The sequence below is a fragment of the Trichomonas vaginalis genome, chromosome V, assembly GCF_026262505.1.
Source record: "Trichomonas vaginalis G3 chromosome V, whole genome shotgun sequence".
In the NCBI taxonomy this organism is placed as follows: domain Eukaryota; phylum Parabasalia; order Trichomonadida; family Trichomonadidae; genus Trichomonas; species Trichomonas vaginalis.
Window position 1 is genome coordinate 23,528,764 of NC_067207.1, and position 20,385 is coordinate 23,549,148.

The 20,385-nt window shown below is 33.2% G+C and overlaps 6 protein-coding genes and 8 pseudogenes across 14 annotated transcripts, besides 2 other annotated features; 6 read left to right on the forward strand and 8 right to left on the reverse strand.

Moving 5' to 3' along the window:
* Window positions 1-14,352: a mobile genetic element.
* Window positions 879-1,271, forward strand: TVAGG3_0390150 (uncharacterized protein; the record flags this gene model as incomplete). Its single annotated transcript, XM_051232339.1, has 1 exon — window positions 879-1,271. The coding sequence occupies one exon, from the start codon at window positions 879-881 to the stop codon at window positions 1,269-1,271; it is 393 nt and encodes a 130-aa protein (XP_051102069.1).
* TVAGG3_0390160 lies at window positions 1,347-1,977 on the forward strand (annotated as a pseudogene). Its single transcript has one exon. A coding segment is annotated over exon 1 (631 nt).
* On the forward strand, window positions 2,694-2,984 carry TVAGG3_0390170 (protein of unknown function, DUF4108 family; the record flags this gene model as incomplete). Its single annotated transcript, XM_051232340.1, has 1 exon — window positions 2,694-2,984. A coding segment is annotated over one exon (291 nt), but the record flags the coding sequence as incomplete, so codon positions are not given.
* Window positions 3,001-3,454, reverse strand: TVAGG3_0390180 (annotated as a pseudogene). The gene has a single exon. A coding segment is annotated over exon 1 (454 nt).
* Window positions 4,380-5,204, reverse strand: TVAGG3_0390190 (annotated as a pseudogene). The gene has a single exon. A coding segment is annotated over exon 1 (825 nt).
* TVAGG3_0390200 lies at window positions 6,223-7,432 on the reverse strand (annotated as a pseudogene). The gene has a single exon. A coding segment is annotated over exon 1 (1,210 nt).
* Window positions 9,062-9,410, reverse strand: TVAGG3_0390210 (annotated as a pseudogene). The gene has a single exon. A coding segment is annotated over exon 1 (349 nt).
* TVAGG3_0390220 lies at window positions 9,768-10,110 on the forward strand (annotated as a pseudogene). The gene has a single exon. A coding segment is annotated over exon 1 (343 nt).
* Window positions 10,278-11,137, reverse strand: TVAGG3_0390230 (annotated as a pseudogene). The gene has a single exon. A coding segment is annotated over exon 1 (860 nt).
* TVAGG3_0390240 (phage tail repeat-like family) lies at window positions 11,275-11,499 on the reverse strand (the record flags this gene model as incomplete). Its single annotated transcript, XM_051232341.1, has 1 exon — window positions 11,275-11,499. One exon carries the CDS (start codon window positions 11,497-11,499, stop codon window positions 11,275-11,277), a length of 225 nt encoding a protein of 74 aa, XP_051102071.1.
* Window positions 12,096-12,452, reverse strand: TVAGG3_0390250 (uncharacterized protein; the record flags this gene model as incomplete). The annotated part of the gene is made up of 1 exon (XM_051232342.1): window positions 12,096-12,452. A coding segment is annotated over one exon (357 nt), but the record flags the coding sequence as incomplete, so codon positions are not given.
* TVAGG3_0390260 lies at window positions 12,470-13,328 on the forward strand (annotated as a pseudogene). The gene has a single exon. A coding segment is annotated over exon 1 (859 nt).
* Window positions 14,353-14,805: 453 nt separating the features above from the next.
* TVAGG3_0390270 (uncharacterized protein) lies at window positions 14,806-15,654 on the forward strand (the record flags this gene model as incomplete). Its single annotated transcript, XM_051232343.1, has 1 exon — window positions 14,806-15,654. One exon carries the CDS (start codon window positions 14,806-14,808, stop codon window positions 15,652-15,654), a length of 849 nt encoding a protein of 282 aa, XP_051102073.1.
* A 4-nt stretch (window positions 15,655-15,658) lies between these two features.
* Window positions 15,659-15,901, reverse strand: TVAGG3_0390280 (serine threonine-protein phosphatase family; the record flags this gene model as incomplete). Its single annotated transcript, XM_051232344.1, has 1 exon — window positions 15,659-15,901. The coding sequence occupies one exon, from the start codon at window positions 15,899-15,901 to the stop codon at window positions 15,659-15,661; it is 243 nt and encodes an 80-aa protein (XP_051102074.1).
* A 2,249-nt stretch (window positions 15,902-18,150) lies between these two features.
* Window positions 18,151-18,920: a mobile genetic element.
* Window positions 18,921-20,385: the final 1,465 nt, after the last annotated feature.

The following is a 20,385-nucleotide window of genomic DNA, read 5'->3' on the forward strand; positions in this document are numbered from 1 at the left end:
CAATGTCAAAGAAAGAGATGTTGAAGTGGGGAAACCATACGAAGACGAAGATGGTATAAACAATTGTTCCTGTAAAAGAACAACCAACATACCCTGAAGTTAGCAGAGACTTAAGTTCTGTTGCAGATATTCGAAACGACTACCAACAACTTAAAGACAAACTTCAAACTCAGGAGAAGATTTGTCAAGCTTTAAGTATAATGTTAAACTTGGTCGAACACAACCCTGTAAAAGTGAACTCATATGTCATTGCACCTCATGAAGTTTTTGAAAGAACTATTGAAACTTTTGACAGAGGCAGACGATATAAACATCAAAGAAAAGAACCCGACGTTAGTTGCTGTGGTGTTTCATATAATGTCATTGACAAGATATACGTTATGAAAGGAGGTGAAACGTTGAACTTAAAATATAGTTTCCCAGACGTTATAAAAATATTTGACGACCACAACATTTCATTAAAATTTATTTGCTAAGTAAATGGCAGAAGACATACTTCTGTATACTATAACAACAAAGAACCCTGAGTCATATAATTCTATAACAACAAACTTACAAAGTCCTCAAGGACGATATTGTAAACTAACTTTAAACACAATGACGACTAAAGCTTGTTTTGCTCTTTTGACACCAGAAGATTTTATGTTGTGAATGGTAAAAAATACTCCTTTGAAGATACTTACTCGGATATACCACCAACAGGTTTTGTTGACTTATTTAATACTTTAAGGACGGGTGTAACATGTGCTGCAACTAGAGCAGGTTTTTGTTTGGATGTCCGACTGAGTTTTATATAACAAATGAGCTATAATACAAAACTTATATCTGGTTTTTACTACCAACAGTTTCCTATAACAGGAAAAGGTGTCATACAAGGAATGTCTGTTCCATTGACTTTAAGTACACCTATTTTATATATTGTTTCAAACTTAGGTTCAAAGTGTTATTCGAATGTCGACAGAAACTACTATGACCAAAAGATACTTATGCGTATAAATAACATATTCTCTGCTGGTTTGCCTATTGTTCATTCGAATGCAGAGTTTTCAGCTTTAGTAAACTCAAACACTTTAGCAAACATAAACTTAACCTTAGTTGACGCAAACTTTGTTCCTGTAAAACTTTTATGTCCTATGTATTTGTCAATGACGGCAGAAAGTTTCGAATTGGAAGATGCAACTGGTGAAAGTATTGTATTACAAGAACAACTTCAACAACAAATAGCTCAAGAACAACAAATGCAACAAATGCAACAACAAAGTCAAGAATAAAATATTTTTTTTATTTTTATAAAAATGTACAGAATAGATGTTTCAGATTTTTATGACTTCCAAGCATTCAGAAATATGTGTCCATTTAGAGACTATAACAAAGCAGTCGAGAATTTGAAACGTTTAGTCATTTATGTTGACTCTGCCCAGAATGTTATGTTATGAAAGAATGGGATGTAGTCTTTAACAAACCAAGAGCAACAATAGTTTCAGAACAAGAATGTAGACAGAAACTTAAGAAAATAAAAGTTGTACAAGTTGGAATGAAGATGTTAGATGCTTGGGATATCTTATTGTCAAAGTTAGAAGATTTTTTCAGTTCGAGGTATAAAGTTCTATACACCTTCTCCAAACTTCTATTCTATCTTCACTGGATATAAATACGAACAAGTAGAATGGAAAGAAAATATTATAGAAGCTTGGTTAGACCATGTCAAAGAAATTATATGCAATGGAAACGAAAGAGTCTATGAGTATATCTTATGTTGGTTTGCAAACATCTTACAACATCCAAGTGCTAAAAATGAAACGGCTCTCATTATAATTGGAAAACAAGGAACTGGTAAGAACACATTCTTTACAGATATTTTGTGCAAACTGTTAGAAGGTTATTCGAACCCGAATATGACAAACTTAGAAAACATCTGTGGCAAGTTTAACTCCTCAATAGAGAATATGAAACTTATAGTTTGCAATGAACTTCAAAGTATAGATACAACAAAAGTTTTGAACTCAGATGCTTTGAAGAGTCTTATAACAGACAAAGTTGGAGTTGTTGAAAGAAAATATAAAGACCAAAGAGTTTGTGAAAAATGTTGCAAACTTCATTATGGTTTCAAACAATGCTGTTCCGATGAAATTAGAAAGTTCTGACAGAAGATATGTAGTTGTCAGAACGTCAGATTCTCATATGCAAGATACAGAATATTTTGACGACTTAGCAGAAACTTTGACATCTGACTTTTACAACCACTTGTTCTCATATTTCATGACATTAGATATTTCAAAGTTCAATCCAAGACAAATTCCACATACCGAAGAGAGACAAACATTGTTAGAAGCAAACAAGAGTGTATATGAACTGTTCATAGATGAAACTGACTTTGTGTCATTAGATGAAAGGTCATTGTACGATTCGTATAAACAATATTGTCAAGAATATGGTTATATGACAGCGTCTAAACGAACATTCTTGGCAAATGTCAAAAGTCTTTTAGACGTACAGAATGGTGTATACAAGAAAAATTTTTATGAGTAAATTTAAAAAAAATATTTTTTATCCGATAGAAAAGATGACGAAATTCATCTCAGTAAACAAGTACATGTCAGGACTTAAAGAAGAACTAGACCCATTCACATATTTGAATGTTTACTTCTACCATTTTGAAAAGTCTTCATTCAGCAAAGTTTGGAACATCGAAACCAGTTAAGTTTGCTATTGTGACTAAAAATGGTGCGAAATTTGAAGACTTAGACATAGAAGGTTTGTTAACAGTCAAAGAAAGTTTTGACAGAAGGTTCTCAAACCTTAAAGAAGGCAAAGCATACAAACTTGTTATACCTTATGAACCAAAGAAAGCAGACGACTATGAATATTATGAGTCTAAAGTTGTAGAAGTTCAAGGTAAATTGGGTAAAAAGATTTTAGAGTCTAAGCCAGTGTTTACTCCTAAAGAGGAAGAGAACATTGACATTGACCCAGAAATGTTCTAAAAATAAAATTTTATTTTTACATGTCAAATTTCTTCTTCTCTGGAACTGGTTCAGGTTCTTTCTTCTCTTCTTCTACTTTCTTTTCTTTCTTTTCTCTCTTCTTCTTTTCTGGTGGAGTTATGTCAAACTTCTCAGAACCATATTTATGTAAAAGTTCTTTGTCCTTTAATAGCTCTTCTATTCTGTTTTCTATTTCATCTTCAAGAACAGCGCATGTGTCTTCTTTGCATTCTAAGAAGTTTTGTTGGACTTCATCTCTCCAAGAGGCGTCATCTCTGTCAACAAGTCTGTCATTGACAAATTTTTAAGACTGCTCTGCTTAATGTTTTATGGTTCTTGTCATATTCCCAGAAACAGAACTTTAGAACAAATTCACCTTTCTTGTTTACACTATGTAAGATTTTATGGTCGACAGATGTTTTGCTGTCGAAAAGCTTGTCTCGAATATAGATAGCGAAATCGCTAGACATTTTCTAAAAGATAAAAATTTTAATTTTTCTAAAAATATGTTAGAAAAAAAGTTTGCTGACATTGACAAGAAATTTGAGAATGTTTTAAACAAGAACAAGAGGAAGTTAGAAATGCTCAGATAAAACCCATACATGACAAGTTCTTATTTTGCTCAGAATGGTATAACAGGTCTAATTGCACCACCTGGGTCTGGTAAGACTTTCACTTATCTTAAAATGGCTGCACAACAACAAGAACTAGATGAGAAGAACCCATTCTATGAGTTAGTTGTTATTTGTAGTACTTCTGGTCAATTTGACCAAACCCAATTGTTCAAAGATATTATAAAGAAGTCTAAGTTAGTATGTATAAAAGACTCTGAGTTGTTAGATTGGATAAAGAAGTACCAAAGAAGAGTTTTGAAGTATAATGCTATAAATGAGTATATAAATTCTAAGTTTAAAGACCCAAATGAGGAAATGCAGAGAATATTAGAGAAGAAACACTTCAGAAACAAACAGAAAGAGATAGAATACATTTCGAAGAAATTGCAATCTTACGATTGGAAGACTTACCCTCATAGATGTCTTCTTATCTTAGATGACTTTGCTTCTCATCCTTTGTTAAAGAATAGAGAACAAGACATGTGTCGAATTCTTAAGAAGCTCAGACACTTTAACATCTCAGTTGTCATTTGTGTACAGACAGCAAAGAGTTTAAGTAAGGATGTTAAAAAATACTTACTGACATTATACTTTTCCCTGGATTGTCCGAAGACGATTTCATGGAACTTATGAAAGAGTCCATGGCAGGTAAGTTTTGACAGACATGAACTATGGGAGAAGTACAAAGTCATACAAGACCCTCATACTTCTTTCAGAATTCATATCTACGCAAACAAAGTTCAAATTGTAAAAAGTCAAGCGTAAAAATAAAGAGTGCAATTTACTCTACTTGTTTGAAGTTGTCAAAATACTCTGTTATTTTTTCCTTTAACAATGGCAAATCTTCTTTGAAGGTAAGTATTGTACAACCTTTCATATCATAGTGTGTTTGAGGTAACGTATCTTGAACTATTTGTTTCACATCTTCATTCGGTGTCATTGAAATCGGTAAGTTTTCGCGATAGAACCAATTTCTGTCAGATTTGTAAATCTTAGCAAGGTCGTAAAAGCTTTTGTTGTTTCTTCTGACTAAATGCAACATAACCATGTCACTGTCTTCTTCATTTTCCATCTCTTCAGTATAAATCATATACTTATAGTTCTTTTCCTTTCCTTTTGGTACCGAACGTGGTATTCTTTTCTGAATGTTTTTGTCTTTTGCTTCAATGACTTCATCTTTTGCATGAAGTTTCTTTTCCATCTCTTCACGTTCTTGTCTATGAATTTCATCTAACATCATGAAAATATAACAAGCGTAACGAGGTGAAGCCCACATTGCAACAGCATTTACAAGAAGTCTATGTCATACCAGCCTCTCAAACCATTTAGCAAATTTACGATTTTCGTACGGAATCTCGACCCGCGGTTTTCCTCGGGTCGCAAACATATGAGGAAATTCTTCTAAAAGTTCTTTTGTCTGTTGGTTTTCAAACCAATGATGTGCTTGCTTTGTAGAACGAAGAGCATTCAAAATACTTTGCATTTGGTACATATCGTCTTTGACCGAACGAATGAGACGTAACTGTTTGTTATACTGTATGTACTCGTATTCTTCATTTATAGCTTCATGGACTATAACTGTTGTTGTGTTCTCTGTTGTTGACATATCTGTCCTTACATACAAAATAAAAAAATAAATAAAAATAAAACTAACTTTATTTTTTCTATCTTAAGGAAATTCATGATTTTCATAGAGTTTTGGCGACTAAGGTTTCTTACCTACTCGCTGTTCTTCACTGTTTTCATAGAGTTTTGGCGACTAAGGTTTCTTACCTACTCGCTGTGCTTCACTGTTTTCATACGGAATCTCTTCTCTCGGTTTTCCGAGGGAAGCAATCTTATGCCATTTTACTCAGATTTTTGTGCTGAATTCAGCAAAAATATATTTTAGGGTAGAAGGTTAGATCTAACCTGTTTTCTAACCTGTTTTCTACCCTCGTGAATTTTCATGATTTCATCGTACATGTTTTGTCAAGACTTCTTCGTAATGAGCGTAAATCAGACAAAAATATATTTTAGGGTAGATGGTTAGATCTAACCTGTTTTCTAACCTCTTTTCTCACCTCATGAATTTTCATGATTTCATCGTATATGTTTTGTCAAGACTTCTTCGTAAATGTTTTGTCAAACATGAACGTATATGTTTTGTCAAACATGAACGTATATGTTTTGTCAAGACTTCTTCGTAAATGTTTTGTCAAAACTTCTTCGTACATGTTTTGTCAAAACTTCTTCGTAATGAGCGTAAATCAGACAAAAATATATTTTAGGGTAGAAGGTTAGATCTAACCTGTTTTCTAACCTGTTTTCTACCCTCGTGAATTTTCATGAATTTTCCCGAAATAAAAAATAAAGTTAGTTTTATTTCATTTATTTTGTATGTAAAGACATGATTTCAGGGATTTTTTTGACGAAGTGAAGGTTGACACTTCGTCAAATTTTATAAAAAAAATTAGCGTTATTTTCTGACTTTCACAAAAGACCAAAAATAAACGCTTTACATGTATTTTTCAGCAACTTCGTCAAATAATTTTATAGCTTTATCTATCTCATCTACTTCAAACGTTTCTTTACCTTTTATGGGAGCACCATACATTTTCTCAAACTTTTCAAGTAGTTCTGTTTCAGCAGCTCTCATATCATTAGCAAACACAACCTTGACTCTATTGACTGTACTGTCATATCTTTGAGTTATATTATATGTTCTTCCTATCTTATATCTTTTTGTATTGAAGTCCTTCGGTTTCTGAACGATGTAAAGTAAGCCTTCACTGCAACGTTCCGTATCGAATGAACCATATGTTATGAAGTTATATCCAACAACTGTGGTCTAACCATAACAAAACTATTGGTATAAGACTTTTGTCGATGAGATATGCTGTAGTTCCATAAATCTTACCGATATCATAAGCTCAGGATTTTCTTTTGTCAAAATTTTTCTGAGTAGAAGCAATTCTAACCCAGTCCTTCGGTCTCTTTCCAGATGGAGATAAAATGTCTGACAAAGAATATTTGTTGTATTTCTTTGAGTATCTTACGTTTAAATCACCTATTCTAACCAATTTGGTGTCATTGTCTATCTTTTTAACTGTTTCAAACTCAATGTTTGACATTTCTTTCTTTAAGTCAGCATAGTCGTTTCTCATTCTTTCTATCTCTTTGACGGAGTAGTTATATTTCCTAATTGCCGCTTTACATTTAGAACATTGCGGGTTCATTTTTGCGTTATATTCTGAAACCTTACCTGCTAGAACAACTAAAGCGTCAATTGCTCTCTTCATCTCAAAACATAGCGGGTCTTATTTGTTTGTTCCATACTTTGCCTCTTCTATCTTTATCTCTTATCTGCCATACACATTCAGCAACTAACGAAACAAAGTTGTCGTAGGTCTTAAATTCTTCAGATTTATATATGTCAGAAACATTCTTATATACCATGTCGCAATCTTTGTCCATAACCTTATGGTTGCAATGAAATCCAAGGAATTCATAGTTTACCTTTCGTATGAACTTCTTTATTTCTACTGAGTCAGTTGCTTTGACTTCAATTTCATCGAATTCAGGAATAGTGAGTTTTTGTTGTTGGATTTCAGGCAATTTGGGTAAATGTTCCACCAGGTCCTGCATGTCGTAAAGATACTGTTCATTTTGTTCATCTTTCGCACAACAGTCCAAAGTACTTGTTAAAAGTTCCTGCTTTATCTTCTGGATTTCTGTTTCAAAAGTATATGAAGAAGGAATGAAGCTTTTCATTTCTACTAACATAGATGTTGGATTCATGACTAACGAGTTTGGTGCTGTTGTTTGAATTGTTGTTTGTGCTTCGACTGACATTTCTGTTCTTTTATACAAAATAAAAAAAATAAAAAAATAAAACTAACTTTATTTTTTATTTCGGGAAAATTCATGAAAATTCAAGAGGGTAGAAATGAGGTTAGAAAACAGGTTAGATCTAACCTTCTACCCTAAATTATATTTTTGGGTCCTTTACGCTCATTACGATGAAGAAGTCTTGACAAAACATTTACGTTCATGTTTGACAAAGCATGTACGAAGAAGTCATGAAAATTCAAGAGGGTAGAAAACAGGTTAGAAAACAGGTTAGATCTAACCTTCTACCCTAAATTATATTTTTGGGTCCTTTACGCTCATTACGATGAAGAAGTCTTGACAAAACATTTACGGAAGAAGTCATGACAAAACATTTACGAAAGAAGTCATGACAAAACATTTACGAAGAAGTCATGACAAAACATTTACGAAGAAGTCTTGACAAAACATTTACGAAGAAGTCTTGACAAAACATTTACGAAGAAGTCTTGACAAAACATTTACGAAGAAGTCTTGACAAAACATTTACGAAGAAGTCTTGACAAATTCAAGAGGTTAGAAAACGTGTTAGAAAACAGGTTAGATCTAACCTTCTACCCGACATTCTCGTCAAATACAAAAAAATGACACTTTTTCATTATATAACTGTTATTTTTTGACGAAGTGAACGTTTGCACTTCGTCAAAAAAATCCCTGAAATCATATCTTTTATACAAAAAAATACAAAAAATGACACTTTTTCATTATATAACTGTTATTTTTTGACGAAGTGAACGTTTGCACTTCGTCAAAAAAATCCCTGAAATCATATCTTTTATACAAAAAAATACAAAAAATGACACTTTTTCATTATATAACTGTTATTTTTTGACGAAGTGAACGTTTGCACTTCGTCAAAAAAATCCCTGAAATCATATCTTTTATACAAAAAAATACAAAAAAAATGACACTTTTTCATTAGATAACTGTTATTTTTTGACGAAGTGAAGGTTGACACTTCGTCAAAAAAATCCCTGAAATCATATCTTTTATACAAAAAAATACAAAAAAATGAAATAAAACTAACTTTATTTTTTCTATCTTAAGGAAATTCATGAAAATTCACGAGGGTAGAAAACAGGTTAGAAAACAGGTTAGATCTAACCTTCTACCCTAAATTATATTTTTGGTGTAAATTTCATTGACTGACTGACTGACGGCACAAAGTGGCATAACGAAAACATTTACGAAGAAGTCTTGACAAAACATTTACGAAGAAGTCTTGACAAATTCAAGAGGTGAAAAAAGAGGTGAAAAAACAGGTGAGATCTAACCTTCTACCCTAAATTATATTTTTGGTCCGGGAACAAAATGAACGAGGTCAGGATGTATGCAAATACCTTTGAATTCATTCATAACACCCTTTGTAAGCTCATAAAATGCTTGTTTTGAGGTCGAGCCACTTTTGGCTCCACCGTATTCTTTCAACCAAAACTCAAGAATTTCCCGCATGAATTTTGTATAAAAAGCAACCGTCTGAATTCCGGCGGTTGCTATATTCTTCACAAAACATTTACGTTTAGTTTACGAAGAAGTCATGACAAAGTTATGAGGGTGAGAAAACGTGTTAGAAAACGTGTTAGATCTAACATGTTAACATAAATTATATTTTTGGTCCGGGAACAACTTTTCTCTCAATTGGAGCTGGGGCATACTCTTTGCGTAAACGGTTCAGACCTTCTTCGAACTCTTGGTCTCTCTTCGATTTGGATTGAGATTGGAATTGCTGGGGTGGAGCTTGCTGGAACATCCAAGGGTTGGGGCAGTAAGGCATAGGCAGAGGAGGGTAGTTCGGGAAGCCTTGTGGTGGGTAGTAACCTTGAGGTGGAAATTGGTAGAAATTCGGAGGTACTTGCTGGAACTGAGGTTGCTGAGGAGACTGTTGTGGTTCTTTAGGTTCCTCTGGTTCGGGAATGGACTCGGTTGGTGGAACGTCAGTCATCTGTTTGTGTCCTGTCGGAAGGAAAAACTTTTCCTGTTGGAAGGAAAAACTTTTCCTGTTGGAAGGAAAAACTTTTCCTGTTGGAAGGAAAAACTTTTCCTGTTGGAAGGAAAAATTTTTTCTGAATTTCGACCAAAAAGTTCTCAATTTTCGAAAATTTGAATGGTTTACGGACGGACAACTGGAAGAGTTCTTCCTGTCGTCCGGAAAATTTTTTCCAGTTGTCGGGAAAATTTTTTCCAGTTGTCGGGAAAAACTTTTCCTGTTGGAAGGAAAAACTTTTCCTGTTGGAAGGAAAAATTTTTTCTGTCGGAAGGAAAAACTTTTTCTGTCGGAAGGAAAAACTTTTTCTGTCGGATGGAAGGACTCGGAATGCCAGAAGGATTTGACGAGGCAATTTACCTAATTTAAATTAACGACTGCGTAAAAGACTACTTGCGCAAGGTCATGAAGCCCAAGGTCAAGTTCACCACTATTTCTGGAAGGGCTGTCTTGAATCTCGAGACTTCGACCGGAATTCCAATTCAAATACCAGAAAACACTCCTTTCGACGACATAAAGGACGCCAAAAGAGAAGCTCTTGTTAAGTTCCTAAACAAACGTCCTTGGATAAAAATACCAAACAGAGAGAGTCCAATTCCACGAATTATACAAATTCTCAGAGCACTGTTCCACTTCTCGGGTCAACCATTCTACATAACCTCAGAAGGCGACATCCAACCAGTTCAGTAAACCTTAACGTTTAACTTCACTTTTTTATGTTTTTTGTGAAAGTTTTAAAATAAATTGTTTTCGAGAGTTTTAGACCATGTTAGAAAAGTGGTTAGAAAACGTGTTAGATCTAACATGCTACCCTAAAAGTATTTTTCAATACTTTTTCAGCACTTTTCCGTAGTTATATATGAAAGACAATTCGAGATAAAAGTCATAGTACAATGGAATAATATGTTGCACACCATTTGTTGTGAACCAAACTTGAAAGTCAGAGAAACTGTTACTAGGTGGTTCGTAGAATTTAGAAGCAAAGTCATAAAAGTCCTTACCAATACATAGAAAACTATTGTTGCTTGAACTGAAACTTGCATGACACATAACATTTTGAGGGTCAAACACGTTTCTATAAACTGTCAAATCTGCTGGTGGAAGTATAAATTTAAATGGACCATTGGTGGTAATGGTTCGTTCTGGTTTAGTAACCGAAGAAATTGTGCCCAAGAACGTTTGTCTACTTTCCAAAATAAAAACTCTGTATCTCTTGGAGGGTTAATTTCAATCTTTTGAAATGAAACGGTGGAGTTCATCTTGTCATATTCTAGTTTCAGATAGTATGTTCCATTTAGTAAAGAGTCGTATTTTTCTTGAAATTCCCAATAATATTTGTTCATTTGAGTTTGAAAGTCATTTAGAGTTTTCTCAAGACTTTCGTCTGAACGAACTGTAAAGATCCTCATTTCGTCAAATTTGTCTATAAGACCATCAGAACCTTTATACTGCCCATGAAAATATACTGCGAACATAAATGCGTTAGTTCTATTTGAAAACAAAACTCTTCTAAATCCTATTGCCTTTGCATCTGAAGGACTTTGAAGCCAACGAATTGGATAGTCAAACCTGTATGTTCGGGATGAAATTTCTTCATCTGAAATAGTCCTACCAGCATTTGTATAGATATAGTCTAACGGTTTTGTATCTGCTACTTTTGTTCTTTGTTTTTCAACCTGAAGCATTTAATATATGTAAAAATATATTGTTTTAAAATGGTATGCCATTTCATATTTCTCATCTAACAAACAAGTTTCCCAACGGTCTTCTCCAACAAACTCAGCGTACATTTCAAATAAAATAAAAAAATATTTTTTTCTCTTTACTTTACATAACCGCCTGCTGCCATAAGTCTTTGACGCCAACCCATACCAGCTAATGAAGGTTGACTTGGTTTAGTTTGGAAACTAAACTTTGGTTTTGGTTTATCTTCAGTTTTTGGTTTTTCTTCTTCTATCGGTTTTTCGTCACTTTTCGGTTCCTCTGACTTTACTTCACTTGCAGGAACAGTTGTGTCGTCAACATCTTCATAAATATCATATGCCATTTGTTTTTGTTTTCCTTTCAACTTTTTGTGTTTGTTGTAAAGTTTAGAATATTTCGACTCTAAGTCAATGAGATGTTCTATAATGAACTGTTGGTCAGTGAAGTAAACTTTTCCATCTGTTGTCTCGAAAGCTCCTTCAGACTTCAATATTTTATTTGTGAGAGTCTGTTTCTTTTTTGAGATACTAGCCGTTCCATTTTTATGAAAAGTGACTTTGTAGTTAGGGTTTGTATTTCCAGACCTGGCACTTTCTATTATTGAATTTTTCTCTTCATCTGTAAGTTCTTTGACAGGTTTTGACAATGGTTCTGAACTTTTTGTTTGTGGTGTCAAATCTACCGTTTCAACTTCTTCGGTCATTTCATCTCAGTAAAAAAATTTAGTTTGGTTTGTTTTCAACTGGTTGTTTAGGTTTTTTAAGTCGGTCTAAAACTTCCTGAGGTATAGGAAGAACTTGACAAACACGTTGTGTAACTGCTGGAAGCCGACAAATCCATCTTGAACCCATTTGTCTCAATGCTGTATTGTTCATTTCATCTCAGTAAAAAATTTTACATTCCCCACGTTTGAGGCGGTTGAGGTTGGTTATTGTTTACCCACTGTTGTGCATGGTTATATCCTCTGTTAAAGAATCTTTCACCTTGGTTCATATAGTGTCCTGCTTGGTTATAGTAGTCATTTGCTTTGTTATAATAGTTTCCTGCTTGTCTTCCTACATTGTCCATCCATCCTTGAACTTTTCCTCTTGTTTCAGGATTTGGAATAAGATTTGTTGCATCTCGTGCTACATCCCAACCTTTCTGTACAGTTTGTATAATAGGTTGTGCTTTCTCTTTAAGTATACCTAATGTACTCAAAATCTTCCTTCCAACTCCAAATACACCTCTGGCTATTGTTCCCACTGCGGGCAAAAATCTGGATGCAACTCCTGCTAATGCGCCAAATAAACCCATTTCTTATGGGTTAAAAAATGACGAATCAAACAAGGACCCTATGTTTCTAAAGCGACAAAGAAAGCACTCATGGTAAAAATCTTTAGTTCAACACCAAATGCTTGGTTTATGGATATCTTGGAAAACATTCCGAGGTATAGAGAAGATGGACCACCATACTGGCTAATATTTGTCGGTCAAAACACAAGATACTGTGAAGCCATACCATTATGGTCCAAAAATATTTTAGATGTGAAAACTGCTTTGACAATATTCGTTGACAAATACCATCCAACAAAACTGACATCTGACTGTGAAAGTTCTTTCAAATCAGATGATGTAAAAAACTATCTGCGTTCAAAAAATGTAAACCAATATTTCATTGTCGACCAAAACCATTCTGCTCTTGGTGTCATTGACGGTTGTATAAAAATGTTAAGAGACTTAAACCAACCACAAGGTGGTGAAGCAAATGAAATGTCATATGACGACAAATATAGACACTTCTCCATGGCAAAGATGAGACAAGTTTTAAATATTTACAATAGCCGTAAACAAAAAGGTTTGGAAACCACTCCCCCGAAGAAATGAAAAACAACCCTGACTTAGAGAAAGACTATATATTTAATAATTTAGTCAAAAGAGACAAACAAGAAAGAATGCCGGGCTTCAAACTTCAGAAAGGTGACAAAGTAAAAATAGAAATACCTAAACGCGACCCATATGAAAATACTATTGACTATGACAACAATGGGAACCCGACAGGTACTCACATTCGTGTTCGTAAAAATAGAAGAAAGTATACAAGAGAATATTATGAAGTTTTAGGCAAACATGGCAAAATGTACACACTGCAAGCAGAAGATAAAACTACTATTGTCAGACTCGTTTCAAACTTGTCAAAGTTCAAGGTGGTATACTTTCAAAGACAGTTCCTAACAAATATAAGACAACTCCTGACGAATATGCAAAGAAGTTGAAAATGACGACTAAGCATTTCTATACCATGCGTAAACTGTCATGTAAGGTGGCATGTAGTCTTTACTTTGTCCCGTTGTTTGCGTATATCCGAAACGCGATGTGTATGGTTTCCTCCTCCCTCAGTGTTACTCCAGTAACAATTTATAGCAAACTTAACGTTGTCTTTAACATCATATCCTTTACCTTTTGTCATTGCTGACCAATCCCAATATCTATGCTTATGCCAACCTGCTTGAGATGTACTTAAATCTATGTAGTGACTGTGCGCAGGTAAATTTTCACCTGAAATCGTTTTACTTCCACCTGTTTCCTTTGAAGAGTTTGCACAATACAAAAACCTGTCGACTATTTGAGTCCAAGTTCCAAAACCCAGAACTGTTGCTGGATTTGTTGAATTCATTGACGTATAAATAGAGCCTATAGGATACAATGTTTGAAGTATTTCTGTCTTTAATGTTTGAAGCTCTGTTTTGTCTGCTTTCTTATCTAACATTGTTGGTAGTTCATATGCTTCAAAGTTTCTGGCATGATCTTCGATATTCCTGCAACTGCTATCTAAATTGTTAAGAGTATCTTTTACGCTTGTACTCGGATTCTCTAAAGGTGCACTTGAACCAAGGTCAAAGTTCAGTATTATGTCGTCTGCTCTAACAGTTGTAAAACTTGTATGTGTATGGTTCTTGTCAGCTTTAAGGTCTAAACATCCTGAAACCCATCCTGTATCAGCTTTAGTTTTTAAAATCTTTGTTGTCCGTTCATGGTACCATTCAACCATTTCTTTAATTTCTTCATCTTTTTCATCAACGTAAACCAAATTTGCCTTCTTATTTAAATCACTAGCCACACATGCTAACTCATCGTTAACATATGTTTTATCTGCTTTCTTTTCAAGGCTAACGTTTAAGTTTGTAATATCAGATATAGTATGTGTATGAGTCTTTTTAGAATATTCTTTGTCAGCTCTTGTCACTTCACTTGACATTTTATTGTCAACATATGTTTTGTCTGCTAGTTCAGGATGAGTATGTTCTTTTGTTGCATATGTTGCATCTGCTCTGTCATGTTCTTCTTGAACTTTTTCAATGACATATTCTTTGTCAGCTTTGTTGTCAACATCTGCTTTCAAAAGAAGTTCATTTATAGGTTTCTCGTTTAAAGTTCCTTTTGTTGGATTTATACAGACAGTATGGTTCTTCTTGTCTTGAAATAGAAACTCATCTGTCATTGGGTTTAATGTCAGTTTTAAGTTTCCTTCTTTCAATGACTCAGATATCTTAGAATAGTTTGAAAAGTTTGTTGTGTTCTTATTTAGAGCTTGTATAATGAGTTGTCGGTTGTGTTGTATTTCTCTTATGGAAGCAATATCTTTCGACATTTTTATTCTAGATAAAATATGCTTTCAATAGAAAAAGAAAATTCAAGAGTTGCTACAACTAAACCATTAGATGAACTTTTTACTAATGTCGGTCAAAAGTTTGAGACAGAGACCGTAAAGCATGAAGGCTATCGTTTTGACTACCCATTAAGATGGTTAAGAGACCCATCTGTCACAAAAGCTATTGGCTTTCGTAGAATGAAGTTCATTTCAGAAGCCATACATGGTTTCCCATTTACGGTCGGTTTTGAAGTTCGATACTATAACAAAGAAAAACGTACGTATGAGAAATTTGAACAGGGAAAACTTTTACAAGTTAGTTTGCTTGTAAACTTAGAAACAACTCTTCAAGCTTTTCAAGAAAAAATAAACGATATCTATATCGAATATGCAAACCAGTATAACATTGACGAGGGAGAGTACCATCTCGATATTATTTATGACAGGAAAAATGCAACTGTTAAAATCAATAAAATAGAAGACCTTGGAGAAAACGTTTATATTTCTACAAAATATAACAACTTGGCATGGTATAGATTTATGAGGATGTTAAATCAGCCTGCAGAATATCCAGTACACCCGGACTTTTATGAAGTCGAAAACCCTAATGGAACATATGAAAATGTTTTCGACCCAGATGCTATTATCGTTCATGCTTCATTTTCTGGTGCACAAAACTCTTTCTTATGTCTGATGAATGATTTTTACGAAAAACCTACAAAGTTATATGAACCGCCGAGTGGAAGTATTTCAGACTTTCAAGTATGGTTTACTACAGATGGAAGAAAAAGAATAATTCCATTATACCATGCGTTTTACTTAGAACTTAGTTTCATATACAACTACTATCGAACGGTAAAAATATAATTTTTTAATACGGTTGAGGTGTTGGATTTGGTTGCCAACTAGACTGTGGTGCAGGTTCAGGCTGTTGTATAACAGGAGCTTGTTCTTCTGGTTCAGGGTCTTTAGGTATAATACCAACGAACTGACCTACTCTTTTACCAATATTTTTGACTCCGTTCCAAATTCCTCTTCCTACGGTTTTTATTCCATTCCATATACCTCTTCCAACTCTTCTGAAGAAGTTTCCAATACTACTGAAGAAACCCATTTTACTATATGTAAAAATCTAATGTCCACCTAGTCTTTTACGTTTCCTGTTGAGTTCCATAGCATTCTTTAACTGGAGCTCATACATTCTGTTTCTCCTCTGGTAGAAAACATATTCTGGGTCAACTCCTGTGTTCGCGTCATCTGCATAAAGTTGTTTATATCCCACTTCAGGGTTTGTATAAAACTCTTTCCATCTCATATTTGCATACCATGGTGGCAAACCTAACGCAGCGTCATTTGACATGGCAGTTTGCATTTGTACATCTGTTGGCACTTGACCATAGTTTGCCATTGCAGTTTGTATTCTAACTTCATTTGGAATATTCTCTGGGTTTGGTTGTCCAGGTTGCTGTGCATTCGCTAAGTTCTGTGCGTCCATTTAATATTAGATAAAAATATCTCTTACGAGTACATATGCTGAACATTTGCAGGCATTGGTTCATCTTCATATTCTCTGTACTTTTCTGCCACGTCAAATAAATAAATGACACAATGGAAAAAACCTAAAACTAACAATCCGATTTCAAACCACATTTACTTACTAGTAAAATTTCTTTGTTATGACACTTTCTCCGGTTTATAGGACCTCTCTCATATTCTATCTTGTCATATCTAAACTCATAGTCATGTATGTCCTCTAACCATCTCATAACGGTTTCCAAACCACTTTTATCGGATGTAAAGTAAAAGCATGGATGGTTATGTAAAACGTCTAAAGTTTCTAAAGAGTCTCTCAAAGTCCAGTCTACTTGGTATTGAAAATCCCATGTGTTAAAGAACGGCGGGTCCACTATAAAGAAAACATTTTCCTTGTCTTTATATTTTTCATACAACTCTGTCCAATGACATCTCACAAACTCTATACCCTCAATATATTTTTCTATGTCCTCTTTGAAAACATTTGTATAGTTAAGATATAAAACATTTGACATAAGTGTTTCAATGTCATGAACTCTTATAGAACCACTATATAATAGTCTAGCAGATATACTATCCCAGTCTATATATTCTGCTTTTTTCAAAACCTCTCTCACAATATTTTTCTTATCTAATGGTATACGTTCCATCTTACCTATAGGTATCTTTTCTTTTAACTCTTTCAATATATTGTTTGTGTCTGGAATATGTTTGAGACGGTTCATATAGTTGTCGAAGTCATTGCATATAATCTTTGAGTCAGGAAATACGGTATGACATAAATGGGATATATAGAAACTTCCACCGAACAAATCTACAAATGTTAGACCATTCGGTAGTTTCTTAAGTTCTCTCAATATAATATCTTTACATCTACTCTTATTTCCAAAGAACGGTAACGGTGGTTTTGTAAAATTCATTTATATATAATAATAAAAATGTTTTTACCTGAAAAGTGACAGAAAAGTGACAAAGCATGAAAACATATATAATTTGTGAAAAGCTCCTGGAAGACCCGTATATAAGAACTTCATTTATACTAAACATCTTCAGGGCTAGAAGGGGCGCAGCCCCTGGAAGCCCCACTACCTTTTTTTTTTTTTTTTTTAAACCAGGTACAAGATTATATAATTGTATTTTCTATCCAATTATTCATATAATATCTTATCCAGAAAAAAAAACTTGATCAATACCAAATGATTTTTTAACTAGTAAATAAAGTATTTTCTTTACACACACATTGTATATCATAGTTTTTTTTTTGGTTTCGCAAAACATCCAAAAACAAATATGCTATAAAAGTGACAATTTTAGCAAAACGAAACCCTTATTCTCAGATTAAGAATATGATAGTGATTGTTGTCACTTTTTAGAATTGAATTGATTTTATTGCAACATTTCCATTTCAGCTATTTTTATTCGAAGGAAAACCTAAATGATTGTAAATCTGAATAAGGTTATTTTATTTTCCTCAAATGCCCCTGAAGATGACTTTCTATGGACCAATTACTTTAATAGCCAATTTTCAGGTCAAAAAACTATATGCCAAAACTGTAATCTAACTCCAGATCGAGGTCAATATTACTTAGATGAGTGCAGTTTTTTTGATGATAAAGACGGAGTTATCAATTTTACTGATATTTCTAGCACATCATTCTTACATAATCGGTGTTCTTTTAGTAATTGCACTTCATCAACAGATGGAAGTTGCGTTTACTACGTTATTGGGAGCAATAGTTCCATTGTACAGCGCAAATTCTGTTGTACAAAATGCCAAAGCTCTAAAAAAGGCCAATTTTCATATACAGCAGTTGGAGGAAATAACTTAAGGGTGCCGGAAAGTGAGGTGACGCGAGTATTGCTCATAACTTCATTTGTAGTAAAGATATTAATGATATTGAAACATATATTAATAGGGTATATACTAAGGTTTTTACTTCTATGATATGGATGTCTTGGATACTTCCAGCATGAAGAAAAAGGCTTCGCAATTTTCGAACATGCGGACCTATCTAGTCCCTGGTTTTTCCATGGCAAGGGCTGATACTCCAGAAATGATATCTAGGTACATGATACTAGATATTTTACAGAAAACATTTGGCACTTGTTAAAAAGTGTCGAGATGCAATTAGTGGGTAACTTCAAAACTAAGACCGATTGCACTACCATCTCACTGGATTCTGCTAATTACTATTGGAGAACAAATCTGATTGTAGCGATTTCCAGCCGAAACACCCTCATTCAAAATTTAATTAGATTTGTATCTAGTCCTCCAGTATTGTGTTCAAGCCAGTGAAACACATTAAATACAAAATTTCAATAGTTATACTAAAAGTTTTACAGAACAAATTTTATTTTCCATTTTCATATCTTGAGATAAATGCACTTTTTCCCTTCCAGATTTTAAAAATTTTCAATGATTTTGTATGTTTTTGATAACCTTATATTCATAATCATCAATTTTACTTAGTTTTAATATGATATTATGATACATCATCACATAAGGTTTATATCCATATAAGTAAATCAAAATAAAAATGATTTTATGGGCTTGAAAAGTGATGTTTTTATAATAGCTTTCACTTCACTTTCCGGCACCCTTAAACTATTTTATTGAAAGTTCCCTATTCGATTTAGGGAAAATGTTGGTAATGCAGTAATTTATGCAAAAGATGGAAATATTTTTGTTTCATCAACAAATTTCTCATCAAATAAAGCTAAAGAAGATACTGCCGGTTTTTTTTAAAAGGGTCAGAGAATAACTATAAAATAACATTTAATTATTCAACTGTTGTTAATAATAAAGGAACAGATGGATGGGACATTCTATTTTTAAAATATAATTCTTTGATTGATTCAAGTAATATTTTAAATAATACCCTTATAACATCAGCAAATGGAAGTATTTATCATAATATAAATTCTCTTACTATAAAAAGTTGTTCATTTATTAACAACACTGTTTCTGTAAGCGCACATTTGATATATAACATTGATGATCAATTAACAGTTGATAGTTGTTACATTGATAAATCGATTTCAAAAACATTTTATAATAATGTAACGCCTAATAATACAAGAGAACTATTTACTAATAAATTGATTCATCACTCAACAGATAATTGCCAAGCAGAATTTGCAATTATCAATAAAAGTATTTCTAAAGTTAAAAAGCTTTCTCTTTTCTTAATTTCTTTAATATGCATTAAAAAATCTTCATAATATAAAATGAAAGATTTAGACATATTATAAAGTGTGATGCTCTCGATTTTTAATGGAGTTTAAACAAAGGAAAATTAAATGATCTATAAAACGGTTATTTTTGCTTCTAATGTCGAACAGAATTTGAATCAAAAATAATTGTCTGCAATAGAATTCCAACTAAATTCCAAGACTTATAAACATTATAATGAATTTATTGCAACATGCATTAGAATAACTGTTTATAAGTAATTTCTGCAAAATATGGGAAAATGCTAGTTTCATCAACAAATTTCTCATCAAATAAAGCTAAAGATGATACTGCAGGAATTTTTTATAAACCATTACAGAATGACTTTTTAACAACATTTAATTATTCAACTGTTAAAAATCCGTGAATTCCTGAGGAATTCGGAAAAGGTATATTATATGAAGTATATTGGATCTTATTCGAATAAAAAGGTTTATTTGGATTAACCGACTGTAATTCGAATAAAGTCCATATGTAATTATGATTACTTTTGTAATTAGGAATAATTGAGTTTCTCGGAATTGAAAATTGAATGGAAATTCCAACCTTAATTCGTAATTCCAACCTTAATTCCTTAGTAATCAATTCAATTTCAATTCGAATAAAGAAGGTCTTATTCCAACTGAAAATAATAATAGGAATTTGGAATAAACTCAATTATAAGAATTAGGAATAGGAATATCGAATTACGAATATTGGATTGATTATATGAATAAAGGTAGGGGAAAAATTTAGGAGAAAAAAGGTTGTGCCTTCAACAGAATGACATTGCCTTCAATTCTGGTGTATGAGGTTAATTTTCAATGATGCTTCACCCCAGTGATCGGAAATTT